At 38.4% G+C, this 24,400-nt stretch overlaps 2 protein-coding genes and 2 long non-coding RNA genes across 13 annotated transcripts in view; 2 read left to right on the top strand and 2 right to left on the bottom strand.

The window, feature by feature from the left end:
• The window catches only part of pex5la (peroxisomal biogenesis factor 5-like a), a 56,535-nt gene extending 44,913 nt beyond the window's left edge, over positions 1-11,622 (top strand). For 2 of the 3 annotated variants that reach the window (XM_077607762.1, XM_077607761.1), the window contains 7 exons: positions 1,407-1,523; positions 2,557-2,700; positions 4,593-4,663; positions 5,764-5,982; positions 7,178-7,343; positions 9,599-9,756; positions 10,544-11,621. In XM_077607762.1, coding sequence (XP_077463888.1) covers positions 1,407-1,523; positions 2,557-2,700; positions 4,593-4,663; positions 5,764-5,982; positions 7,178-7,343; positions 9,599-9,756; positions 10,544-10,745 — 1,077 coding nt within the window. In that variant the 3' untranslated portion in view covers positions 10,746-11,621. Of the gene's footprint in view, positions 1-1,406; positions 1,524-2,556; positions 2,701-4,592; positions 4,664-5,763; positions 5,983-7,177; positions 7,344-9,598; positions 9,757-10,543 lie in introns of all 3 variants that reach the window. The other variant, XM_077607763.1, reaches the window with a different exon arrangement.
• A 4,006-nt stretch (positions 11,623-15,628) lies between these two features.
• LOC144079202 (uncharacterized) lies at positions 15,629-16,933 on the top strand. Of its 3 annotated transcripts, none has more exons than XR_013301453.1 (5): positions 15,629-15,667; positions 16,325-16,373; positions 16,454-16,547; positions 16,616-16,728; positions 16,808-16,933. It is a non-coding gene; the product is annotated as an uncharacterized LOC144079202 (long non-coding RNA). The 3 variants fall into 3 exon arrangements; XR_013301454.1 differs by having other exon boundaries at positions 15,634-15,667; positions 16,295-16,373; XR_013301455.1 differs by lacking the exon at positions 15,629-15,667 and adding an exon at positions 15,679-15,898 and having other exon boundaries at positions 16,295-16,373.
• Positions 16,934-17,185: 252 nt separating this feature from the next.
• LOC144079092 (uncharacterized) lies at positions 17,186-19,096 on the bottom strand. Of its 3 annotated transcripts, XR_013301414.1 has the most exons (7): positions 18,961-19,096; positions 18,670-18,770; positions 17,973-18,074; positions 17,758-17,906; positions 17,538-17,693; positions 17,399-17,476; positions 17,186-17,314 (listed from the first exon to the last, which is right to left on the bottom strand). It is a non-coding gene; the product is annotated as an uncharacterized LOC144079092 (long non-coding RNA). The 3 variants fall into 3 exon arrangements; XR_013301413.1 differs by having other exon boundaries at positions 17,538-17,906; XR_013301415.1 differs by having other exon boundaries at positions 17,538-17,906; positions 17,993-18,074.
• A 4,341-nt stretch (positions 19,097-23,437) lies between these two features.
• The window catches only part of usp13 (ubiquitin specific peptidase 13), a 28,224-nt gene continuing 27,261 nt past the window's right edge, over positions 23,438-24,400 (bottom strand). For all 4 annotated transcript variants that reach the window (XM_077607929.1, XM_077607930.1, XM_077607931.1 and 1 more), the window contains 2 exons: positions 24,003-24,087; positions 23,438-23,559 (listed from right to left, as the gene is read on the bottom strand). In XM_077607929.1, the coding sequence (XP_077464055.1) occupies positions 23,463-23,559; positions 24,003-24,087 (182 nt within the window). In that variant the 3' untranslated portion in view covers positions 23,438-23,462. The remainder of the gene's footprint in view (positions 23,560-24,002; positions 24,088-24,400) is intronic.

Here is a 24,400-nt window from a genome sequence, read left to right as displayed (position 1 = left end):
ACTACAGTACATTCTGGCATTTTGGGAGTGAGCTCATTTATAAATTAAATAGAGTTTAATGAAGCAGCTTGAATATACATTAGACTAGTTTGTGGTTTTGATGGTGTACTGCACACACACATACATATCTGTGTATATATATATGTATGTATATATATATATATATATATATATATATATATATATATATATATGTATATGTATATATATATGTATATGTATATGTATATGTATATGTATATGTATATGTATATGTATATGTATATATATATATATATATATATATATATATATATATATATATATATATATATATATATATATATGTGTATGTGTATATATGTGTGTGTGTATATATACACACATAAATGTTTATGTATCTGTACGTGTGTGTGTGTGCACTACTTTTTGTGTGATTTTAATCATGAAAAACTGCCCAAACAAATATTCACAGTTCAAAAATGTAATTGTATTTGCACATACGTTTGAAATTGAGACTGGAAAGGTTATTCTAGTGCTGATTTCAAGAAGCCAGTTAAAATTATTTTTAAAGTATGCCATGAAAAGAAGCATCTCACGGACAAGCTAGCCAGACACCGGACATGTTTTGTCAAAAATAGAGAATTACAATAATGGTGTATCGTCAATAAGTTCATATTATGTGTCAGCCATGAAAAGTCACCTTCAGGCAATTTGGTTTGGAATGTCAGCAGCTGCCAATTACCTGTCTTGGCTGCTTTTCAGGAGCCACAATGGCCTCATGTCATTTGGTATCCTCCAAAGAGAGCAGATGAGAAGACCTATGACACAGACACACTCTTTTACAGCAGTTCTCGGCCCTGATCCAGTCGTCATTGTCGGTCGACACGCTTGCCGCGCACGCGCTCCGACATCATAGAAAATACTTTGGCCCTGTCTTGATTCTCACAATGGAGTCGTCCCTAAGTGAAGCGCAGGAGGTTGTTCTGCTCTGATTGGCTCATTCATCCCGAGTTGGCCGTGAATTGCGGAAACTGTCATGAATAGATAATTGCCCGAGCGATGTTGACATGAACGTGCCACACCGAAAGAGCAAGCGAACGCCTTTTATTCAACTTTGACCTGTGAAAAGACAAATAATAGTTTCATTGCAGACTGATGACACACATACACACACAGCGTGTCTTTATTTATTCTGTAAATGCAGAAATGGAACTTCCAGGTAAGGCTGGCCATAATTAATAAATATTTCATCTTTAGTACATAACCTTTCAGCAGGTGGTTTACAAAGTGAAATGCAAATGTCACATGGACGTAAAATGTGCACGAGTCATTCATTCAAATCTGTTTCCTTGCTTTCCTTGATTCCTCCCCCTTTGCTTCATTCTCCCCTCCCACTCCTGCCCCTTTGTTTCTGTTGCCTGTAGTCGGATACAGAGTTCTGGGATAAGATGCAGGCAGAGTGGGAGGAACTGGCTCGGCGAAACTGGCTGACGGAGAATGAACAAGCCCAGATTCCCTCTACGGTCTCTCCTTATGAGAAGGTCAATATTGTCTGGCATTTAGAATGTTCAAAATGGGGCTCAACCTACAATAAATTATCATTCTGTATCTCTCAAATCAATAACAGTAAGAACAGTTTTGTTCCTATTTTAAACCCACATAAGTAAACAAGCAGCAAGTAACCTCAACCTGGAATATTTCTACATATTCTCTACTTAGTATGCAAAAACGATAGCATTTATGGTTATAATTGTGAAATAAAGCATGCACACAATTCATAAAAATAACTTTAGCTCAAAGCTAGTCCAAATACGCCATTACTCCTAGTTCTAATTATTCCATGCAATTCTTACAAAACGGTAGTGTGTACTCACAACCCCATACAAAATTAATCTCATGGCTATTTTTAGAAAACAATCTGATTTTCATGTGCAAGTTGTTATGTTGGGGAAAAACTCCCCTATCTATTTGAGCTCTTGCTTGCTGAAAACCTCAACGTTCAATTGAACATTTGAGGTTCGAAGCTTCAAAGAATAACAGACAGAATAGGGAAAAAATATATTGTATACCTCATCTCATGCTGTTCTTTGGCTTACTGAAGACCCTTTCATGGGGCAAGAAATTGTATTTGCTACATTTAAAATAAAATTTAAAATGTCTGGCAGCGGTTAGGCAGTTGAAACATGAATTTTCACAAACAGCAAGGAAACGTTTCAGTAGTCTATAGCATAAATAATAGTAAATATGATTTAAGGAAGAGCTCAACACCCCTGAGCTGACCTTCCCGTATAAGGAAGTCTTAAGAGAGACGCCTTGCAGGCTTCCTGATTGATCCCCGCGCAGAGCATGTTCTTTCAAAGTCATCTTGCTCAGAAGTGTTCGTAAACACGCTGGGGTAATCACCGTCTGAAAATTCAAAGTTTAACATTTAAAGAGTAGGGGGAAGCCCCAGGGAGCCCAGTCCAGGGTTTACGCCATGCGGTAACGATCGATTCTTCGCTGTAGCTTTGCATCCGAGTGGCGCTGACGTCACCACTGAACTTGTTTTCTGTTGGTGTTGTTTTTTGCTGACAGGGTTACTACTTCCACACAGATAATCCCTATAAGGACTTGCCTAATGCGTTTGAGGAAGGGCTGAAGAAGTCTCGAGAAGGAGACTTGCCAAATGCGGTGCTTATGCTGGAAGCGGCTGTCCTTCAGGACCCTCACGATTCAGAGGTGAATGCATTGATGAAAGTGCCAAGCCAAATAAATGGAAATGCCATGTATCTGTGGCGTCCTCAGGTTTGTTTTCCACCCCAACACAACGTGAGATGCATTTCACAAAATATGCTTACTCTTCAAGATCGCATAGGTCGACTTGACTGTAGCAAGTAGGAATAGAACGCTCCATCATCGCAGATTCATGCTGAGGGAAACTATTGAAAAAGTATGGCTTGGTGACCGCCAACTGTGCGAGACAGATTTGCTTCTCAGAGCACTCGGCTCAGACCTGATTGTGTCGAAATTCTTTTGTTTACTCTAACAAAAGGGACTAGCTTGCTCGTGCTCTTGATGAGTTTCCATTTGACTTCCGAGATGAATCTCAGTTCATTACATTTTTTTCCACCATCCCTTTTCCTAGTCTGGAGTGACCTCTTTGCAGGTTGAAAGAGCAAAGCCGGTCACATCAAGTGCTTTTGGTATCCCCGGGAATATACAGAAATGTGCCAATTTCTGCAGGGAAAGGATAATCCCTTGGTGTATGGAACTAATACGATTCCAAAATTCACCTGAGGCTCTTTGTGGTGCGTTTCCTCCATCAGGAAACCTCTGAGAAATTATTTCTCCGTTTATTTAAGAGAACAGGGCCAAAAAAAAGGCATACAAAAGGATTAGCTATAGCATTAACAGGTTTTAAATTGAGGTTTTACAGAGACAAAACACAAAAGTGATTTAATATTCTCTCATGATGGATTTAGATTTTGCCCTCTAATGCTTATTCAAGGAACTTGCTGTATTTCCCAGTTTAGGATTTTCTAATGAAAGGTCGTAGGGTGCAATTGACGACAATTGACGACCAATCCATTTGAATTGGGAAGATTAGCAGTAATCATTCACTGCCAGCGGCTTCAAGTTAAAATGGATTTTACAGCTATAACTTTCAATGGCACTAAAACGAGGCAATTTATTGTCAGCCCGCTGAGGTGAAATCAATTGGACATCCATTGCCATCAAAATCAGTGATTGCGTTAATTAAGTTAAATTGATAGTTAGCACACAAGCCTTGTTTGTTGCTTGATAAGGTTCTCCCCTATTCCAAAAGCATGCTTATTGGTCTTGACTCTATTTGCACTGAAGTGGGCTAGTGACCAGTTCAGGCTATAGACTGCAGCTCAACATAATGAAGACCCCCTTGAAAAATGGGTCGTATTGCGTTATTTGGCAAATGGACATTTGTTTTCCAATAATTCACAAGCACTTATTTGGAATTCTAGTGTCAACAACACAGCAGAAGTGTCTTCACCCAGATTTTCTGTAACATTAACCAAAAATAGAGCATCATGAGTTCATCTTTTTATTTTTTTTATTTTTATTTTTTCAAGATGGCGCCATTAGGCGGCAGCAGCTCTGTCCACTCTTATTTGTTTTTCGTGTTTTACAGCCTTTCTATTTTTTTTAAATACATTATTATATTATATTATACATACAATATTTCTTAATACATTCATTTTTACTTTACTTTGTACTTTATACTTTAATTCAAATGATTTTACTTTTTTTTTTCTTCTTTATACTTTTTTTTTCTTATTTATACTTTTTTTTACATACAGACATAACCTCAGTCTCAGTCAGCAGAAGGTCCCCACCTTGTGGACTTCCTGTGTGTCGCTCCAGTTTTTTTTACCTAGGTCTACAATGTCTTCTGTGTCTCGTCTCTGTCTTGCTACTGCAACCAAGAAATTTCCCGAATATGGGATGAAATAAAGTTCTAATCTAATAACAAGAGATTTGTGAAAGCAAAACGTCTATAGAGTAATATCTGTGGGCTGTCTATTGTGAAGGAGAATTCTCTTGCAGGGATGTCCAGCTTTTCCTCACATGGTCTCATTATTGCCGCTTCTCTGCAGGCATGGCAAGTGCTGGGGACAACACAGGCCGAAAATGAAAACGAGCAGGCTGCAATCGTCTCTCTCCAGAGGTAAATGATTAAAGGTTGCATTGGAGAATGACTTAAGTTGTGGGGGGCAAAACTGTCAGTGATGTTACTGTATCGTCACCAAGTTTCCATTGTAGGAGAAAGCCTAATTGTACAAATGCACTTTTGGAATATTATTAAATAATATTCCTATTCGAGTCATGAAAAACTGTAGTTAAAACAAAGCAAAAAAAATGACATTTATTGTGGTGCAAATGCAAATGAATCCTTGCAAAATACACAGTTAAATCTCATACTTAGCCAAGAAATTACTTTCCTTTTATGAAGAGTTTTTATTTGTGAAGCAAAGTGAACCACACAAGCAAAGTATAAAGAGGCAATTTAGTATAAATTGCTTTTATGTAGGCCAGACGAATCAACAAGAGACAACAATTCCAAAAAATGCAAATTGTTTGATTCCGTTTCAGTGAAATTGAAAGTAACCCCAAAAATGAATCATTGCTTTTCCAAGTAAATGTGATTACTAGAGAGACCATTTTTCCCCACTTAATCACCCAGACAGTTACCAGTCAAATATGAGGTGCTTGAGTCCACAGTGTGTTTTTGTTATGCAACAACTGCCATCTGTGTGCACAATGTTTTGGTATGAAGTGAGATGAGATGTTTTACCTGGCTTTAGTTCTGTTGAAGCCACACTGAGAACAATTTGGATGTTGCGCATCTTATTGTTATTCTTTTTGTGCCGGCAAATGTCAACAAATAATATAACTATTGTGAGCACTTCAGATTTGTTTCTTTTGTTCCTGTATTCAGTATGAAAAAAAGCCAAAGGATCATTTTGTGGGTTGGATTTGAGTGTTGTGACTTTAATTTATGTAACTCTCACTTGAGATACACTGGAGTGAAATAATTTATTTGGGGATTACCAGAGATTAAGAGTTTGGCCCATGAGTTTATCAAGATAAACCTTGCTTTTGGCCCCTTTTCGTCTTGAAACTAATCCAAGATGTTCATCCAAAAGACCTCTGCTTGATCTGTGTGACAACAACAACAACAACACTTTCTATGCACGCTAATCCAAGGACAAGAAATACAGAATATAATCCAGCATGCAACCTCACTCTCTCGCTCTCTTCATTCAGGTGCTTGGAGCTCCACCCCAACAATCTGCCGGCTCTAATGGCCGTGGCGGTGAGCCTGACCAACACGGGCATGCGTTATGAGGCGTGCGAGGCTCTCCTTCGCTGGCTTAGACACAATCCGAAGTACAAACAGCTGCTTAAGGGCAAAAATCAGCTTGTGGGATCCCCAAATTCCCAGCGCAGGTTGTCCTGTGCACCAAACATGGGAAGGCATGAGAGGTAATGAACCAAATGTTTGCTGACTATGTAGTAATGCTATTGATAGCCATGTAGCATATACTGTATATTCATTTATGATTCTCTTGAATTGCTTTATAATATTCCTATTCCCCATTTCTGTTTTTCTGCCTCTCCTCGACCTTTTTCTTTCCAATTTCATCTTCAATAAAAAAAACAAATACAATTAGAGGGAAACATACTACTGTATATTCACTTATGCTTCTCTTGAATTGCTTTATAGTATTCCTATTCCCCATTTTCTGTTTTTCTGTATCTCCTCTACCTTTTTCTTTCTAATTTCATTTTAAATAAAAAAAATAAAAAAATATTAGTATTTCAAACTCTGCTGTAGCACAACAAAACTGTTCCACCATTTAAAAAAATAATAAATCTATCATTTTGCATGTCCAAGCATCTGAACAGGATTTTTTTAAATCATCATAAATGTCAGCAATGCAGTAATTTGACTGCATACTTGAGAATAATTGAACTTTTTTTAAATTAAATATTTCATACATTAAATAGACCATTAAGTGCCCACATATTGTGAAAATAGGATTGTTAAATCACAACTGAGAACCTGCCAAAATACGTCATCCCAAAACTCTTGAACAATGGGGTATATTGTCACGGCATATTTTTATCGTGTTGAACATGATCTTTAATTTTGCTCTGACATTCAGTGAGTGTGTCAAGGCTCAAGCTCGGAGAACCAAGGCTGGTGCTGGCATTCTTTCGCTATCTTGACAGCCAGGTCCTTCTCCCCCAACCATTCGCAATTCTTGCTTGAGGAGGAAAGGCTCCTATCTTAAACCTTTAAAATAGAGATTTTCCTCTTTGAACATCAGATACAAAAGGCTTTATTCTTTGTTCGAGGAAAAGAAACCCTCTATCAAATCATTAATCGTCTAGTCAAAGAGAAGAGATACAGGTACATCCCAATTACTGTGATGTTCCCGCTAATCCATGAAGGATCTTCCCAATTCTATTCTTTCTACTTTTTTCCCCATCCGTCTCAAATAAGCCTGCTGGTTAACAGCTCTTTGCAATTATCCACTCTATCTTTCTCTCCCATCTTCCGTGCACTTGTAATGCCTGACCACATGGGGAAAAATGACTTTCAGCTGAATATTTGGAATCAATTGTTTTCCTCTCTCATTTGGCAACACTAATCGTCCTCTGAAATTTTCCACAGCACCATGTTACCTGAGGTCAAGGAACTTTTCCTGGAAGCAGTCCAGCACAATTCGGACAGCGTCGACCCGGACTTGCTGACGGGTCTTGGGGTGCTTTACAACCTCAGCGGAGAGTTCAACAAAGCGGTGGAGGCTTTCAATACGGCCTTGTCGGTGCGGCCTGAGGTATGGCTGTTTTACATAGTCAAGGAAAGACAGAAACATTGCATATGAAACTGCAAAAAGGTCATTATTATAATAATAATCAACATATACAGACTACCTACATTTGTAGTTGAGTAAATTAGCTGTTTTGTATTCATTTTTAATTTTACAAGCAGTAGTTCTAAGGTGACATCATCAAGCTTGGCGCTGTTGAAGCGTGCAAAAAAATAGACTATTCCTGTTCATAAATACTTCCACTTTGGAATGAAACATTCCAATAGAGACTCTTGGTAACACGGTACTCGGACGTTTGGTCGCCCGGAAGGTTATTGATAATTACCATTTAAAATTGTTGCTCAAATTCCCTAAATACAAACTGCGAATTATTATTTTGTCATACTTAATGCCCTATTAATTATTAGGCTAAAGAAAAGCTCCAAATATCCCAGACTTTTATTGTTTTTTGTTGGAGAACTTGTTAAGACCCTGACTGACGTCCCTTCCTAAGGGGACATCTCATGTACATACACACTCTTATACACGTCCGCTCAGTGAAACTGCTCAGGGCCATTGTTGGCTTCGATTGATGCGTAGACCGTATTGTTTGGTACTCGGACGTTTGGTCGCACGGACGTTTGGGTCCGGGCGACCAAACGTCCGGTCACGTGGTAACACAGAGGCAGATATTATTTTATTCAAAAGACCTTCAAACTCAACTAAAGTATTAACACAGATGCGCACTTTACTAGTCATGTTCTTTTTATCTTCTAACTATACACAGCGCAATGTCAAACTGAATTTTTACACAAAGGTTGAGATATCTTCTATCAAATCAAATCAAAAGCCTTTATTATCATCATACACAGCTGCGTATAATGAAATTGGTGGTGCTACTCCAGAAAGTGCGTTTTTCCCAGTAAAAAAACATAAATAAGTAATATGAAAAGTCACATCCTGGCAAGGTAAATTCTAAAATATTGCACAATCTAGGATATTGCACATTGTTATTGCACACCCCGAAGTTATTGCACAGAAGGGATTATGTGTGAACCCAAGCGCAGAAATAGCTCAATTTATAATTTACTGAATATTTTAAATGGTCACCTGATATCCATCTTAGTTTACATGATGAAATAATAATCTATCACCAATCATCTGATGAAAACATCATAACCATACGGTTGGTGGCACGTCGTCCTTTCAAGTAAAGCAATACGGATCGCCAATACAATTACTTGATGAAAATACATTGTGTTGTCAAACATGTCATTGTTTAATCTCACTGTTTAAAAGAAAACAGGTAATCGCGTTAAAAGTCAAAGTCATCTTACAAGGTTGTCATTGACCGTGATATAAAATCGTGATTATAGCGTACATAAGCATGCTCTAACCTTTTAATCCAATATAGATTATGGTCAGCTACTAAAATAGATCATTTAGGTGTACTAGAAAATAATGAGGGTACTGCTGGGTTCTTTCATGGCTCTGAACAGGATAAGCTGTGTGGAAAATAGTGGGTGGCTGAATGTGTGATATAATTTGCATTTTTTTCTGTTAAGTGCACGCCCAGTTATGCCCGACAGCCCCCTTTGATCAAGAAAAAAATCCAAACTCCCCTCTGCTTCACACACATGACTATAGAATATAGAATTGACGATTAATAGCAAATAAAAGTCATAGAATATGCCAGTCACAAAAATGTTGGGGCTCTTTTGAGTTGAAATTCCTGGCCTTAATAATCTGCTGTAACGATTTTGAGTGAACTTAACTTGAGCCCTGTGCTCAGCCACGCAAAACAACACGAAAACATCGATATGCATCAAGGCACCCAAAAGTTTTGGGTGTCTCTGCATCCCCTTCATGCAAATCAGCATCTGTCCTCCCCCGCTATGTCCCAGGTCGAGATGAAAATTACTCACTGCTAAATCCACCTTCGCAAATCTGACTTGGTAATTTTCGGCCCCTCCCTGCCGCAAAACTATCTCTGAACACAAAGGCAGATAATTATATCCCCGCTGCAAGGCTCAACCTTAGATAAAAGCCCCCCGTACTGTCGTAGACCATGACCTCTACGAGCATGTGTGTGTGTACCTGCAGGTGGCCAACAAGCACAAGGACACCCTGAGTGATGTAACTCCTTAAATTACCCTTGTTAGTTTAGCAGGTAGCTGACGCTGGCACTTTAGCGTTTTTCACAGCAAAAATCGAGTGCATTTTTTTGGGTGTAAAGCGGATCATTCTGATCCACGAACGTAAATCGTTTCCATTTCTTTCAGGATTATTTGCTGTGGAACCGACTAGGGGCCACTCTGGCAAACGGTGACCGGAGTGAGGAGGCGGTGGAGGCGTACACGCGAGCTTTGGAGCTACAGCCGGGATTTATCAGGTCCCGCTACAACCTGGGAATTAGCTGCATTAACCTCGGAGCACACAGGTGAGGGAGTGCAATTGCTTTGGGGTTGGAATTAAGAAACAAGTTGGAGGGAGACAAAGTTGAATCCTTGGAGCGATGTGCGAGTCTTCGTCACTGCCAGACAATTCCTATAAAACTAATGAAATGTGACCACACGTAACTATTGCTCAGGTCTGCCTTGTTCTTATTAAATCAGAGGCTCAACAGCTGGAGGTCCAGTTCAATAACAAAAACAAGAAGAAATGCCAGCAATATGTATTCATTATGATTTTTTTTTTCACTGTTACAAAAAAAACAATCAAAAGCTATAATAAAGAAGACAAGCAGTCAGACATTCATGATGGGATATGACATAGTGTTCTAAAGTTGAAGATTGTGTCGCAGGAATGTTATTGGAAACAAATTATTAAAAATTACTGAGCAGCAAAAACAATATGAACGGCAACAACGTCATCAGGTGGAATTGGTCCGTTTTTCCCGTTTGATTCTATGATTGACCTTAAAGGGAAAGTAAACCCCCACATTTCTGGCCAAAACGGTATTAAATGTATTAAAATCCCAATCCTGGGTTAAGAACTAAACTGAATAATGACTCAAGTCGAGACGGAAAATGTCGTTGAAATACCATCTTTTCAATAAATATATGAAAACAGTGAGAATCCATCTCTATTGGTGAAGGCAAAGTGGTCCAAAAAACTTTTTCAGTTTCAACTGGGATGGCCTGGCAGTGACGGATCGTTTTTCTTCACCATTGACGACAGTTGATGGCCAATTACTTCAACATTAGAGATTGCGTTTGTTTCCCCAGGGAGGCGGCAAGGAACTTTTTAACAGCCCTCAGCCTTCAGCGGAAAAGCCGGAGTCGGCAGCAGTCCCACCAGGTCATGTCTGGAAACATCTGGGCCGCTCTCAGGATAGCTTTGTCCATGATGGACCAGCCCGAACTCTTCCAGGCTGCAAACATTGGCGACCTGGATCTTCTCATGAAAGCCTTTAACTTAGACATTTGAGGAATTGGAAGCCAGTGCCGACTGCATTTCCCCATCCTTCTTCTTGCCAGGATCTCGTAGTGGACACGTGAGAATGCACTGGATGTTACGCAACCTGTTTTTATTAATGCACGTCCTCCACTCGGCTACCTTGGAGCAGTTCTGAGGACAGGTTCTTTCAAGCGACTGCTTTCTGACGGATTTGCACTGCAATTTGCGAGTACCCCGAAGAGCACAAGGACGAGCGAAGATTGTACAAGCCATGCCTTAGAGAATACATCAATTAAAAACCGGCTCTCTCATTGGAACAGAGCTGAACCGCAAAATCTCACCAAGGGAACGTCATGTACAGTTTGCTGTTTGCACACAACCGAAGATGTTTTGGGAAAACAGCGCTTTCCCAACTCAATTACTCCAAAATATTCATGAGCTGATACAGCTGTCGAGTGAAAACAAATGCAGCGAATTACCTGAAATTCACGTGACTCTTCCTGGCTTGGATGATGTTCCCGCATGACTTCAGAAGTTTCCTTATTGCCCTTGAAACAAACCGCTAACCTCGTCAATCCTAACTGGAACGTGTAGGCCAGGTTGTGTAAGCCTTACTCGAATGCATGCCAACAAAATTTGGTGATACTATTTTTATGGCAACGCAAAAACAAGAAGGCATTGCACCCTGTTATACTACATGACTAACCTGGTTTCACTTGTTTTGGTTGGTCCAAAGTTGTCTTCTGAACTGGAAATATTTCTGAGCCATTTATTTCATGTCATTTTATTTTATTTTTTTTCCACTCAGTCCCAGTTGGGTCCTTGTTTTGTTCACTTGGAGCAGGGGTGGCCAAGTCCGGTCCTCGAGAGCCCCTATCCAGTCTGTTTTGCATGTCTCCCTCCACCAACACACCTGAATCAAATAATCGGGATTGGTATGAAGCTTCTGGACAGCTTGCTGATGAGTTGATCATTTAATTCAGGGGTGCTAGAGGAGGGACATATGGAAAACAGACTGGATAAGGGCTCTCGAGAACCGGACTTGGCCACCCCTGACTTGGAGGGTTCCAATAACTGTACTTTTGCTGGTGGACAACAAATGTAAGGAAAAGAAATTTTGCTTTCCGCAATGTGTAAGCTTTTAAACCTTCAAACATTGCCTGTGTGACCAGGCATCATTTTAACTATAATGGTTTTGCAAGAACATCACATTTTTGAAGCAGAAACCATCAAAGCTAACATTTGCACCAAAAGTAGTGCAGCTCTGTTTAAGGTTTAAGATGCCATACTCATAAAAGGATAAGGGAGTTTGTTACCTATAAAGAAAAGTCATTTGGTGAAGAGTTTTGTCTCAAAAACATACTCAAAGTTATATAATTGATCTAAAATGTGTCTTCTGTGGGGCTATTGTCTGAAAGTCACAGGGTAAAGTCAATAGCCGTCACTTTTCAGTGAAACTGAGTAAATGATAGCTCACCTGCGTGATTTTACGTTTAGCTCAGCAACTGACTTTTTAACAGGCGTGGCTGTGGCTCTGCCAGTATGAAGATTGCGCTGGTGGGGGCCGATCCGATCCTATGCAAAGGTCACGTTTTATGTTCTGTGGACCTTAAAAAAACGGGCGATGAATGCTATCAAGTCAAGCCAGAGCCCAGTGTGAGACATTCATTTTCAATTACAAAGCCGCGTTTAAATAACGACGAGACTTTTAGAAGGAAACTAGAGCAAGGCATGAGGAAAACATCAACCTGAAGCTACACGTAATGCAATCCATTAAAGTTTACGTATATACTGTAGCATGCCGTGTAAAAATAATAATTGGATTACACTGTTTATTTCCTCTTTGACAACATATGAAATGCCTTTTGAGAAAAAGAGCACCTGTTAGGAAATTAGACTGATCTCTTTGCAATGTTGATCAATGAAATGATAAAAGTAGTGATAAAATGGGACGACTAAGTGGCGGCCCGGGGGCCAAATCTGGCCCGCCGCATCATTTTGTGTGGCCCGGGAAAGTAAATTATGAGTGTCGACTTTCTGTTTTAGGATCAAATTAAAATGGAGACTATAGATGTATATTACATTTCCTGATTTTCCCCCCTTTTAAATCAATAATTGTAATTTTTTAATCCTTTTTTTCTGTGTTTTTAGTTCAAAAATCCTTTTGTAAAATCCAAAAATATATTAAAAAATACTAAAATAAACCTTGTTTTAGATCTATAAAAAACTGAATATTCAGGGCTTTTAATCCAGTTCTTTTAATCCATTTGTAAAAAAAAAAAAATCTAAATATTATATCTAAAATGGTCCGGCCCACGTGAAATCAAGTTGACGTTAAAGCGGCCCGCGAACCAACCTGAGTCTGACACCCTTGGACTAAAGCCATCGTGCTCAATACTTGATTCTCTAATTTGCTCATTTCAAAATGTTCCAGTCAGCATTTTACAATCATACAAAGTCAGAATATACACAGTTTGTCGCCCATTTGTGTGGCCATAAAGCAAGGGGTCAGGTGAAACCCACCAGAATGTTTTATGGCCTCCCAACATTTTCTCATTGACTTTTCTCCCCACTGTCCTTGTTATTTCAATTTTCTTCTTTAAATGCAGCCACATAAAAATGTCCGTGTGGCTTTGGATGAGTCTTTTGTGCTTCTGTTTCCCAGCTGTCCAGCACATCTGTGCGTTTTAGCGGCCTCCCCCCACCCACTGTGTCCTACATACTGACATTGCCAGTTACCCGCAAAATGGCCAATAGGAGCCTCCCCCCGCACCTTTCTTTTAATTCTAACAAACGTATGACAGTTGTTTAGAAAGATGAATCGAGAGGCGGCTCAAAAATGAAACGATGATGTCCGTTTTTCAAATGTAAAAAAAAAAATCCAATCTAGTTTTCTGATCAAGATTTGTGGGCCTTTGCTGTTTTGGCTTGAAATGAAGACGTTATTTTTTTAAAAGAAATGTTGAATGGCATCATGTATTGCATTGAGTGTCGGTTAGAAAGCAACTTGTTGACGCCTCTCAGGTAAATTATCATAGCGCATGCTCCTGAGGAACAAGACGAGCTTAATCGCATGCCAGACATGGACATTAAGTTGGTATGCATGAACGTGAGCCTGTTTTCTTTTATTCACAGTAATTTATCAGCATATGAATTAAATCTCATAGCAGTAAAAGCGCATATACATACATCTATATACACTGTAAAATGCTATGGTTAGAATGAGCAACTACCGAAGGAAGACATTCATGAAACAAAAACTAACTATGGAGCTGATTAGTGCATTGCAGCTATATTGCTAAGAATTTTTGGATTGTGATTTATGCAAAACTACCGATAACATTTTCTAATAACCCCAACCATTAGAGCGATACATTATGTCACATGTGTTTTCATTGTGAAAATGAATTCTGAATGTTTGGCCAATATATGAGCTGAAGCCGTTTACATCGAACCTAATTAATCACATGGAATCATGGCATTTTATTAAGTGCTATAATGTAGACAGAGACTGTGACAACCCAATTTAAATTTAAATATAGTATATATAGACAAAGATAAATTGTGAAATAAAATTCAAAAAAAAAATCTGTATCATTAAAATATATATAATATATATATATGTATATATGTATATATATGTATATATATGTATATATATGTATATATATGTATATATATGTATATATATGTATATATATGTATATATATGTATATATATGTATATATATGTATATATATGTATATGTATGTATATATATGTATATGTATGTATATGTATGTATATGTATGTATATGTATGTATATGTATGTATATGTATGTATATGTATGTATATGTATGTATATGTATGTATATGTATGTATATGTATGTATATGTATGTATATGTATGTATATGTATGTATATGTATGTATATGTATGTATATGTATGTATATGTATATGTATGTATATGTATGTATATGTATGTATATATATATATATATATATATATATGTATATATATATATATAAAATATTTTAAGGATACAGGAATAAAAATGTATAATTAAGTAAAGCAGTATTCAATCTCAATGACAAAAATGAAACGAATACAATTAAATTTTGATGCCAAAAATAAAGTAAAATATCTGTCCTATTTTTCCATGTGAAGAATTATGATGATCTTGCCTTGAGACTATCCAAACAACAACTCTTTATATGTGCCTAGTCAACTTCCATGATTTGAAGTGGTCTTAATGCTAACTCTTTACAAGTTTTTGTCCAAATTGTTAATGGTTGGGGTTTCAAAGTGTTATCTGTATAGTTTTATTTTTTTTCACTCAAGTGTGAAAAGAAGATTTTGTTTAGCCATGTATCTTACATGTAGGAAACAAATGATATTTTGTTGGGCTGGAATTGAAATAACATACTTTATATACATACATCAATTCATTTAGTTTGACACTAAAGTATATGGCATATTACTCTCCTGTATAATCACAATGAACGCATTAGAACCTTTAAAATGGAAAATATTAAAGCAATCTTTTCAGAAATAAAAAAAAAGTTAAATATACAAGTTCCATGTGTACGTGTCTTTCCTAAATAAATAAAAAATTGAACATGCCTGACAGAGGATGGAAAAAAGATTAGCAAAGTTCTCTCCTGAAAAATCCTAAATGAAAACCACTGAATTTTAAATACAATTCAAGAAGCATTCTTTGCGTTTCAAATGTTACATTTTTAATGGAGTCCGATGGCCTGGAATAAAGGTGAGTTGATGTAAAAACGATGTAAAAATGTTACTCAATATTTGGGTATAATACTAACTATCCTACGTCATCTTCAAAACATAGACATTGAGTTGGGAGGACAAACCCCCTCGTAGGCGTGGTTATGCCTATTGCTTAAATTTTGCACATGCGCAGTAACTCGCCTTTTGTTTGCTTACGGACGGTGAGCACACACGAGGTAAGGTGTAGAGCAATTTACTGGCCTAAGTGCATTTTTATCGCGCTACCGGGAGATTTTTTTAGGAATCAATTGAGCCAAAAACGCCAACAAATCTGTTAGTTTAGTGCCAGGTTGAACACACTGTCATCAATTTAAGTTAGAGGTCCTTTTTCCCACTGGCTGTATGCCGCATATGGCTAGCTAGCTTAGCGTTAGCGTCTGGACGACGCTCCGCATTTGATTTAAAAGGTATGTTGCCCTTTTTCCATTATTGAGTCGTGTAGAAAGACTTTTAATTGAATCAAACAAAGCCGAGACATCAACGGACAGTTTGCTGGGTAAATGTTTACTCAAAAATGATATCCAGAGGCACTTCGTTTCTGGTGTGTTGTATGTAATGATCGTTTTTCACTGTGAGTGCTAAACGCTCCGTTTTCAATGTGTAATTGTTCTGTTTTCACCAAAAAATCATTTATGCAAAAATTGTTAAGCCAACTTTTTCCTAACTGTTAACATCACACTATGATTAATAGCCTTGAAAAGGGAAAATAGCACCAAGTACTCACTAACTTATTTTCATTCTTTATCATGAACGTTTGTAAGATTTCTCTTGCCTGTAATAATTGTTTGGCAACTCCCAAATAGCTTGTTAAATCAAGTTTTCCTTGTGGCCAGAACACTCACAACCTTGAGGTTACAGGAGCAAAAACTGGGCCAGATCAAGGTAAAACTAGTTTCAACAAAAAACACCTATCCATTGAATCTCCAGTCTCTATATATGATAACTTTTCCTTTTTTTGCAAGTTTTCCCTGTTTAGCATCGAGATGCAGCTATTCCTGTGTGCCCAAAACACTCACACCCTTGAGTTTACAGGAGAGGAGACTGGGCGAGATCAAGGTAAAACAAGTTGGGGGAAAAATCTCATCTTTATATATGATAACTTTTGCTTTTTTTGCACGCATCAGACCCGTGTCCAGAATCTGGAGCAACTCTAAGGGATCTTCCTCCCAAGTTGGGACTCTAAATTCTGCACAGTATTCATCCAAAGGCTGGCAAAGTGAGGCACCAGACCCTTTAGGTAATTATATTAGAAACTTGTTTTAATCATAACATTCATTTAATGTTGGCTTAAGTTGCAATTCACTTCCCCCTTATAGGTGTTCTCTGGCTCATGGTGGAAAGTGAGAGACTGGACCCCTAAGGATTTTTATTTTAAATTAATGTTGGCTTAAAAGGAGATTTGAGTAGCGATTGATTTTTTTTGAAACACTTGGAGAAAAAAAGACCACGACCTAATGGTCTTTTTTTCCTTTTAATTTGTTTTTATTTTCTAAGAATAAAATATTTAATGAAAAATTGACTAAGTGTTAAAAATGTTTGTCATTTTTCCTTGTATTCTTTTGCAATATGTAATCAAGTTTGGCTTTTTTTTGTTAATTGGTGTGCTACAATGTTTTCCTGTTAATAAAAACTTTTGACTTGTGAGATTATACTTGAATACATTGTTTTGCTTGTTAAATGAAGAATAAGATGAATACATTTCAAGATCCTTTATTTTTCCACAACTTTTGAGATTCACATAGGCTGTCCAGCAAATAAAAATGGAGCAGTACAATTGTCCATCGGTAAATTGATGCGAAATCTTCTTCCCCTTGGGTGGAATTCTGGAAAAAAAGGTCAAGGAGGATTAGTTAAGTCAAAAAAAGAACCACTAAATTAGGTTTTTTCTATCAAGATCAAAAGCATACCTGTCTACAGAAAGGCCCTTCCCATAACCCCACTCAGGTGCCATCTCTCTTGTTCATAGTCAGCAGGCCTTCATCCCACTGCAAAAGGCAAGCAACATTAAAGCCACAGGAGGGGGAAAAATGGAAATATTAGACATACCCCTATGATGACTTTGCTCAGTGGCATGGTGTTCTTTTTGTCCACTGCAGAGGTAGAGAGACTTAAAAATGCTCCGAGTCTTTATAACAGGGCTCTCAAACTGCAGTCCTCAAGGGCCCCTATCCAGTTTATTTTCCATGTCCTCCACCAACACACCTAGATCAAATAATCAGGATCTTGACCATTTGATTCAGATATGGTGGGAGATATGGAAACATACTGGACTGAGGCCCTCAAGGACCAGAGTTGTAGGCCCTGAGGGGATGTTGGTGTCAAAGATCCCCGTATATCAGCAGCTCACCGCGTTGTCTATTTTGGGGAAGTTTGTCTTGTCATCTTTAGCGGTGATTTGGTAAACTTGGGTGGATCCTGAAGAGAAGCAAGATATAAAAGGATTAGGTTTAGAACACATATGAAAATAATAAATTAAATAACCTGAAACACTTGAGTCCGACCTCATCAACGTCTGCCTTGACTTCTTTGGTCTTGTCGATTTTGACAGCTTTCACCTCTTCCACCATCTCTGACTTTAAACCTCTACAAAAGACCACAGTGTGATTATGTAATTGCTTATTCAAGCATTTTGATGCACAAATGACCCACATTCATTTCCCATGATATTTTATCCTGGATGAGTTTTTATCCAGTCAATCATTTCAAATACATTATTTAAAATCAAAATTCCAAAATGTCATCATTGCTTCCATTTTTCTCTTCATACAAAGAGGAAAAATGGTTATTTCACCATATTTAAACTTGAGCCAAAAATGACCCCTGCACTATTGTTGAATGCCTCAAAGTCAAAACCACATTTAAAACTGAAAAGGTCCATGTCCTGAGGTCTTCCTTTAAGAAAGTGAAGGGAAAACAAGCCCAGGGTACAAGTATACGTATAGTATTCTATAAGTGTACTGTTTATTCCTTACACCTCCACTGATGGCACTTGTGTGTGGGTTATCCACACAGGTTCTTGCTATTAAAAATCAATACCAGACCAGTTAGTGTGTTTTCATTCAAAATTTGAAATTATCATAATACATTTTTAAAAAGCTAATTGCGCAAAGCCTTGAATACTAAACGCTGACTTAATACAAGGATAGAGAAAATAGAAAATATTTAGAAAATGACTCACTTTGCTGACAAACAGCTCGTTGTAGCGTCGACAAGATGCTCCTTTTAGGTCGATTTGGCCACATTCTCGATGTTTCCGAGCAGTCTGTGGTCGTTGAGGAACTGAAACACAATGGAATGATTTCTTGTTAAACATAAAGAGCTATAGGTAACACAATGTAGCCAAATTGTTTGCAAACATTTTGATGTCTCCATCCACGTGGTGCCACATCACGCCAACGAATCATGCTCCCATCAAAACGCACTCTTAAAATGAGAACTGGGGCTTCGTAATCCCCAAATGACAACGTACCGAATACCTTGTCCTCTAAGAAGTTTATCAGGTGTTTCTTCGGTAAATCGTCACTTCTGAGCTGCTCAGCACGGCCGCAGTGGCTCCTGGCTCATCCGCCATTTTGAAGAATGGCGGCTGATTTGAACTCCGACCTAGGCCACGCCTTTTAAAAATATACACACACAAAATACATTGTTTTCATAATAACGTGTATTAGACTAATACAGGTTATCATGAAAACAATGTACTATTTTTGTGTCTATTATTTTGTGCATTTTACATGTACGCCTTCAGTATTGTTACGTCTGAATCAATCCAACCTTCAATAACTATTTTATGGTTATAAAACCTTTACTGCAGCTACAGCTGCGACACAAAAAAGCATCAATATTATTGATGCTCTTTATATGTGTCGCAGCTGTAGCTGTAGAGTGAACTAGTTAGTGCTACCAAACTATCTGTAGCGAGCTGCACGAGCAAATATACGTATCCTAAATAATATTGCAATTGTATGAGGTTATTATTGATTCAATAATAACCTCATACAATTGCAATATTATTTAGAATACGTATATTTGCTCGTGCGGCTCGCTACAGATAGTTTGGTAGCACTAACTAGTCCACTCTCACTAGCCAATCGTAGTTTGTGAAAGATTTCTGACCTTGGCCATAAATAATTGCTAAAATGTTATTGGTTGCAATGCTTAAATATGAAAACACACCTGGAAGCAGCGCAAACAGGTGAAAAGCAATGAAAGGAAGCTGACAGACAATTTTGAATTATTTGATAAGTATTCATGGACAAAATATAATTAACATCAGTCGGTGATTCAGATATTTTTTTACGCCAGCAGAGAAGGCCTTGCAGGCCCTGACGGTCTACCACTGCAAACTACATTTGAAGTTGTGCAACCTGTGATACACAGATAATTTCTCCCACATTGCAAATGAATTTTTCAACAAAGTGAAAATAAAAAGCACAGGTGAACAAAGTGTTGTTTATTAAATTACCCAAACATCGTAAGTAAACAGTGCCATTGAGTATACAGGCATGACAACTCATGTACAGCTGACCCATATTTGAATGAACGCGTACATTGCAAAAGTCACAGTAAAACAATCTCTTGAGCAAAACTTGAAGAATTGACACAAATCCGCTTCTAAAAAAGAAAGGAAAGGACCACTTGAGCATTTAGTTACATGAAAAGAAAGCCTAGCAAAGTACAATCTTAAAATCCAAATAACTAAAATGTCAACATTTAGTGCACATGCTAACAGTGGAGACAAACCGAACCATATGTTGAACAACAGCCAGAGGGGAAAGCTCACGGAACATCCACTCACTAAAACATGGTTGGCTACTTGGACATGACTAGAATATTACATGAAAACCCAAGACATTCATCTCACGCCAGAGGACGTCTTTACCAAGCGCCCATTGACCGCGTGAGAACCATCCATTTGTCGAGGTGGATGGAAAAGCTTGCCAAGCTTGCATAGAGATGTTTGATCATTACCTCACTGCCTCGAGGATTACACAGATGAGGTGTGGGTACTTTGCGATATACAGGGTGTGCCAAAATGTTTGACCCCTTTTTGTAGCCCAATCATTTTGACAATTTTCGTAGAATGACCTCAAATTTTCACAGATTGTGTAGAAACGTTTGGCATTTCTATTTTTTTCAGGTCAAGAAATGCTGTTCACTTCAAAAGAAAAGGCATTTTGCGTGTTAGAGGATGCTAGGACTCAGTCACCGAAGACAGTGCAGTGTACAAGGAAGGCACTAACTACAGAACAAATTAGTACTTGGCACCAAACAATTTCAAGAAAAGGGCTGGCTGGAATGTGGGTTTCCACACTTGCTCTTCTAATTTTGGAACACCCTGTATTTGTGGGCCAAACTCAATGAAAAATGAGCACTAAACGGGTAAAAGTTTGGTTTTGCTAAAATTATAGGGGCTACTCAAAATATCAGATCTCATATGCTAGCTGCACTTTTTCCATTCTACCCTGAAAATGTCTGATCACGTCTGATCTTGGAAGCTAAACCGGATTTGGCCTGGTTAGTGTACTTGGATGGGAGACTGTCTGGGAATACCAGGTGCTGTCACTAAACAGGGGACACCAAGAATCAGTGAACAGCCGATCGCAGGGCAAACTCCACACAGAACGGACCAGGATTTGAACCCACGCGGCCAGAGGTTTGTGGCTGCAGAGGGTAACGCACTAACACTCAGGTTGTGTAGTTAGTGCCTCCCTTGCACGCTGCACTGTCTTCGGTGACTGAGTCCGAGCATCCTCTAACATGCAAATGCATTTTCTTTTGAAGTGAACGGCATTTCTTAACCTGAAAAAATAGAAATGCCAAACGTTAAACACAAAAACTTGAAACGTTTCTACATAAGCTGTGAAAATATGAGGTCATTCCAACGAAAATTGTCAAAATTCCTTGCCTACAAAATGTAACATTTTGTAACACCCTGTGCTGCATTTAAACTTACTCCGTCATCCGTCACCGAAGAGGCACGGCATTCTTGAAGGAAAGCACTGTTGAAATATTACATTGGCCTTCTAGGAGAAACACATCATAAACCTGAGAAACCCGTTTTTTGATAGTCAAGTGCCTCCTCTTGAAAAATAGGAAACTCAAGTCTTTAATAAGAGTGTAGCCTAAAATCAGCAGAAATCCCCTGGAAGGATGTGAAGACATGAAGCACTCTAATGGAATTAACCACATAGTTTTTTATCTTGCCCAACAGTAGCGTTTACCAAGTGTCATTCGGGAAATGGCATATTTATTTTACAGGGTCTGCGTGGGTTTTCTCCAGGAACTCCGGTTTCCTCTCACATTCCAAAGACATGCATGGTAGGCTGATTGGAAACTCTAAATTGCCCCTGGGTATGGGTGTGTGTGCATGGTTGTCCATCTCTTTGTGCCCTGCGATCGGCTGGCCACCGATTCATGGTGCCCCCCGCCTCTGGCCCTAAGTCAGCTGGGATAGGCTCCAGCACCCCCGCGGCACTAATGAGGATAAAGCGATTCAGAAAATGAGATGAGATGAGACACTTAGGCCAGACAACATGATTGCTTTGGCACCATCAGGGGGATTTTGGTGTTAAAAATACTCTATGTTGAAGTGAATTGAGGAGTTTCATTTGAAAAGCAATAAGTTGTGGTTCCTGCCATCTTGTGGCATGTTTTACACATTTTTGTGTGTGTGGTTGGAGATGTCAATTGTTTGTGATTTACAAATCTACTTTCCAGGCATGTCTAAAATACAAAAAGATGTTCTGTGAAGCTACCTGATGGTGTAGTGGTTGAGTCTCCAAACTTCGGTGCGGGCAGGCACGGGTTTGATTTCCGCTGGTGGTGGTATGATTGTGAGTGCGAATGGTTGTCTGTCTCTGTGTGCCTTACAGCTGAATGGAGACCAGTCTAGGGTGTAGTCTGCCTTTCGCACAAAGTCATCTGGGATAGGCTCCAGCAACCCCCGTAACCCTTACAAGGATATGCAGCATGGAAGATGAGTAAATGATGCTCTCCTTATACATTCAGATCATTACTATACAGTAGGTTTAGTTGTAGTGCATATTGCTCCAGATATGAACCCTGACTATATGCAGAAATTGACTTAAAAAATAAAGAGTTGCAGGTAAAATAAAACATTTTTTCTTTTGCCAGGCTGAGATGTTGAATTTATCAGTAATAAAGGATACACATTGTTATTTCAAAAAGCTGAAATTTCATTTATATAGACTTTCCCATATGTACTCACAGCAGTACTGGAGTTGGCATTTCAAATAATCACATTCAAAGCATGTAGCTGGTGAAGTCTGTGCTTGTGCATTGGGCTGCAAAATACTGTTTTTAAAAGAAAAGTGCTTTTAGTTAATATAAATACTTCAATGTTGGCAATTCTTCCAGTTCAGAAGTTGTTTTTCTCATTAAAAGTGACAAACTGGCATATGAAATCAGATCAATAGTTGAGCAAAAAAAGGTACGCTTAATCTACTATCTAAATATTAGCCAATAATGAGTGGGGAAAAAACATACTAATTGCTTCCTATTGGAATAAAAACCATTGCACTAAGTGTACGTTTTTGACATCTCAGAGAATATTGGTGTTCCTATTAAAGCACTGACGGTACCTTGACTTGGCACAATACATTCACAAAATGTACCTTTTCAGAAAATACTAAGCCGGTACCGGAAGGCATCTGAAATATACCACTGAGGTATGACATCGCACATCGCACTTCTTTGTGGGCAGAGCACATGAAACATTGCAGTTGTCCCTCTGTGGTCACTACACAACAACACGTGCATTGGACAAAACAACAAAAAAACAAAAAGAGCACATCGCTTTTCCCTTTGTGAGCAGAGTTGCTCCTCACTGACCTCGTAGTTAAGGCAGGTAGATGGTGTGAGGTGACGTTTCCATGGTTACCACTGAGGCTGTGGGTAACAGTGGTTCGTTTGTTAAGGGAGGAGGAGGAGGGGGGGGGGCAAGTGCTAACTTTAACTGCTTGACAGTCGATGGTAAAAGTAGATGTAGCCCAAGTCTTTTGGAGGTCTTTCTGATAAAGATACTTTGTGGTCGTTGTAAATCACCCACCTGGAGGCAGAGGGACACGTGACTTTACAGTAACATCATGGAGTGTTTATATAGGGTCATGTGGAAATTTTACTATTTCATGCCCACGATCAAGTACAGTGATTCTTTCAGATATGAGTAGTAGTTTTTTTTGTCTAGATTCAGAGTAAGAATTTGAAATAGTAGCATTTTAAAATGGCTTTAGAAGCAATCCACTTCTCAATTAACAATAAAGAAGCATCAAGGTGGTAGAGCATGGGTAGGAAACCTATGGCTCTGGAGCCATATGTGGCTCTCTGCTCACCTGTAAGCTAAAATGTGTAATATGGAAAAATGGAAATACCACAACAGAACAGCAAGAAAGTGGACACTGGTCATTTTTGGCACAATTCTGTCAGTTTTGCATATAAATGATAACAACATATACAAGTCCATTGGAAAGAATGTTTTGTCTATCAACTCACCTTCCTTCCTTTTTAATGTGACAAACATAGTGTCCAGACATTGTGGATGCTCCCATGTGACTGATGACGGCGAAGATCTCGTAACCTGAGGGAAGACATTTTTACATACATTGGGAATAAAGATTAGAATATATTTGAGTATAGCTGAACATATATATGCACCAATACGGTCTTCATTTACAAAGCACTCAACTCAAACTACGGCAACAATAACTGTTCGTAAGTTTTTTTTTTTCATTTATTTTCACCTGCACCTTATTTCTCTATATTTCCACCAGTCTATATATAGAAAGTTTCATTGATATTAAGATTATTATGTACCATAAATAACAACAGTTAAGCATACAGTTCTTCATAACAATTTGGCAAGTAGCATAACATGACATAAGCCATAAGAA

This window comes from Stigmatopora argus, chromosome 8, assembly GCF_051989625.1.
Source record: "Stigmatopora argus isolate UIUO_Sarg chromosome 8, RoL_Sarg_1.0, whole genome shotgun sequence".
Lineage (NCBI taxonomy): Eukaryota > Metazoa > Chordata > Actinopteri > Syngnathiformes > Syngnathidae > Stigmatopora > Stigmatopora argus.
The sequence above is the reverse complement of the archived record's forward strand: the minus strand, read 5'-3'. Positions and strand labels throughout refer to the sequence as shown.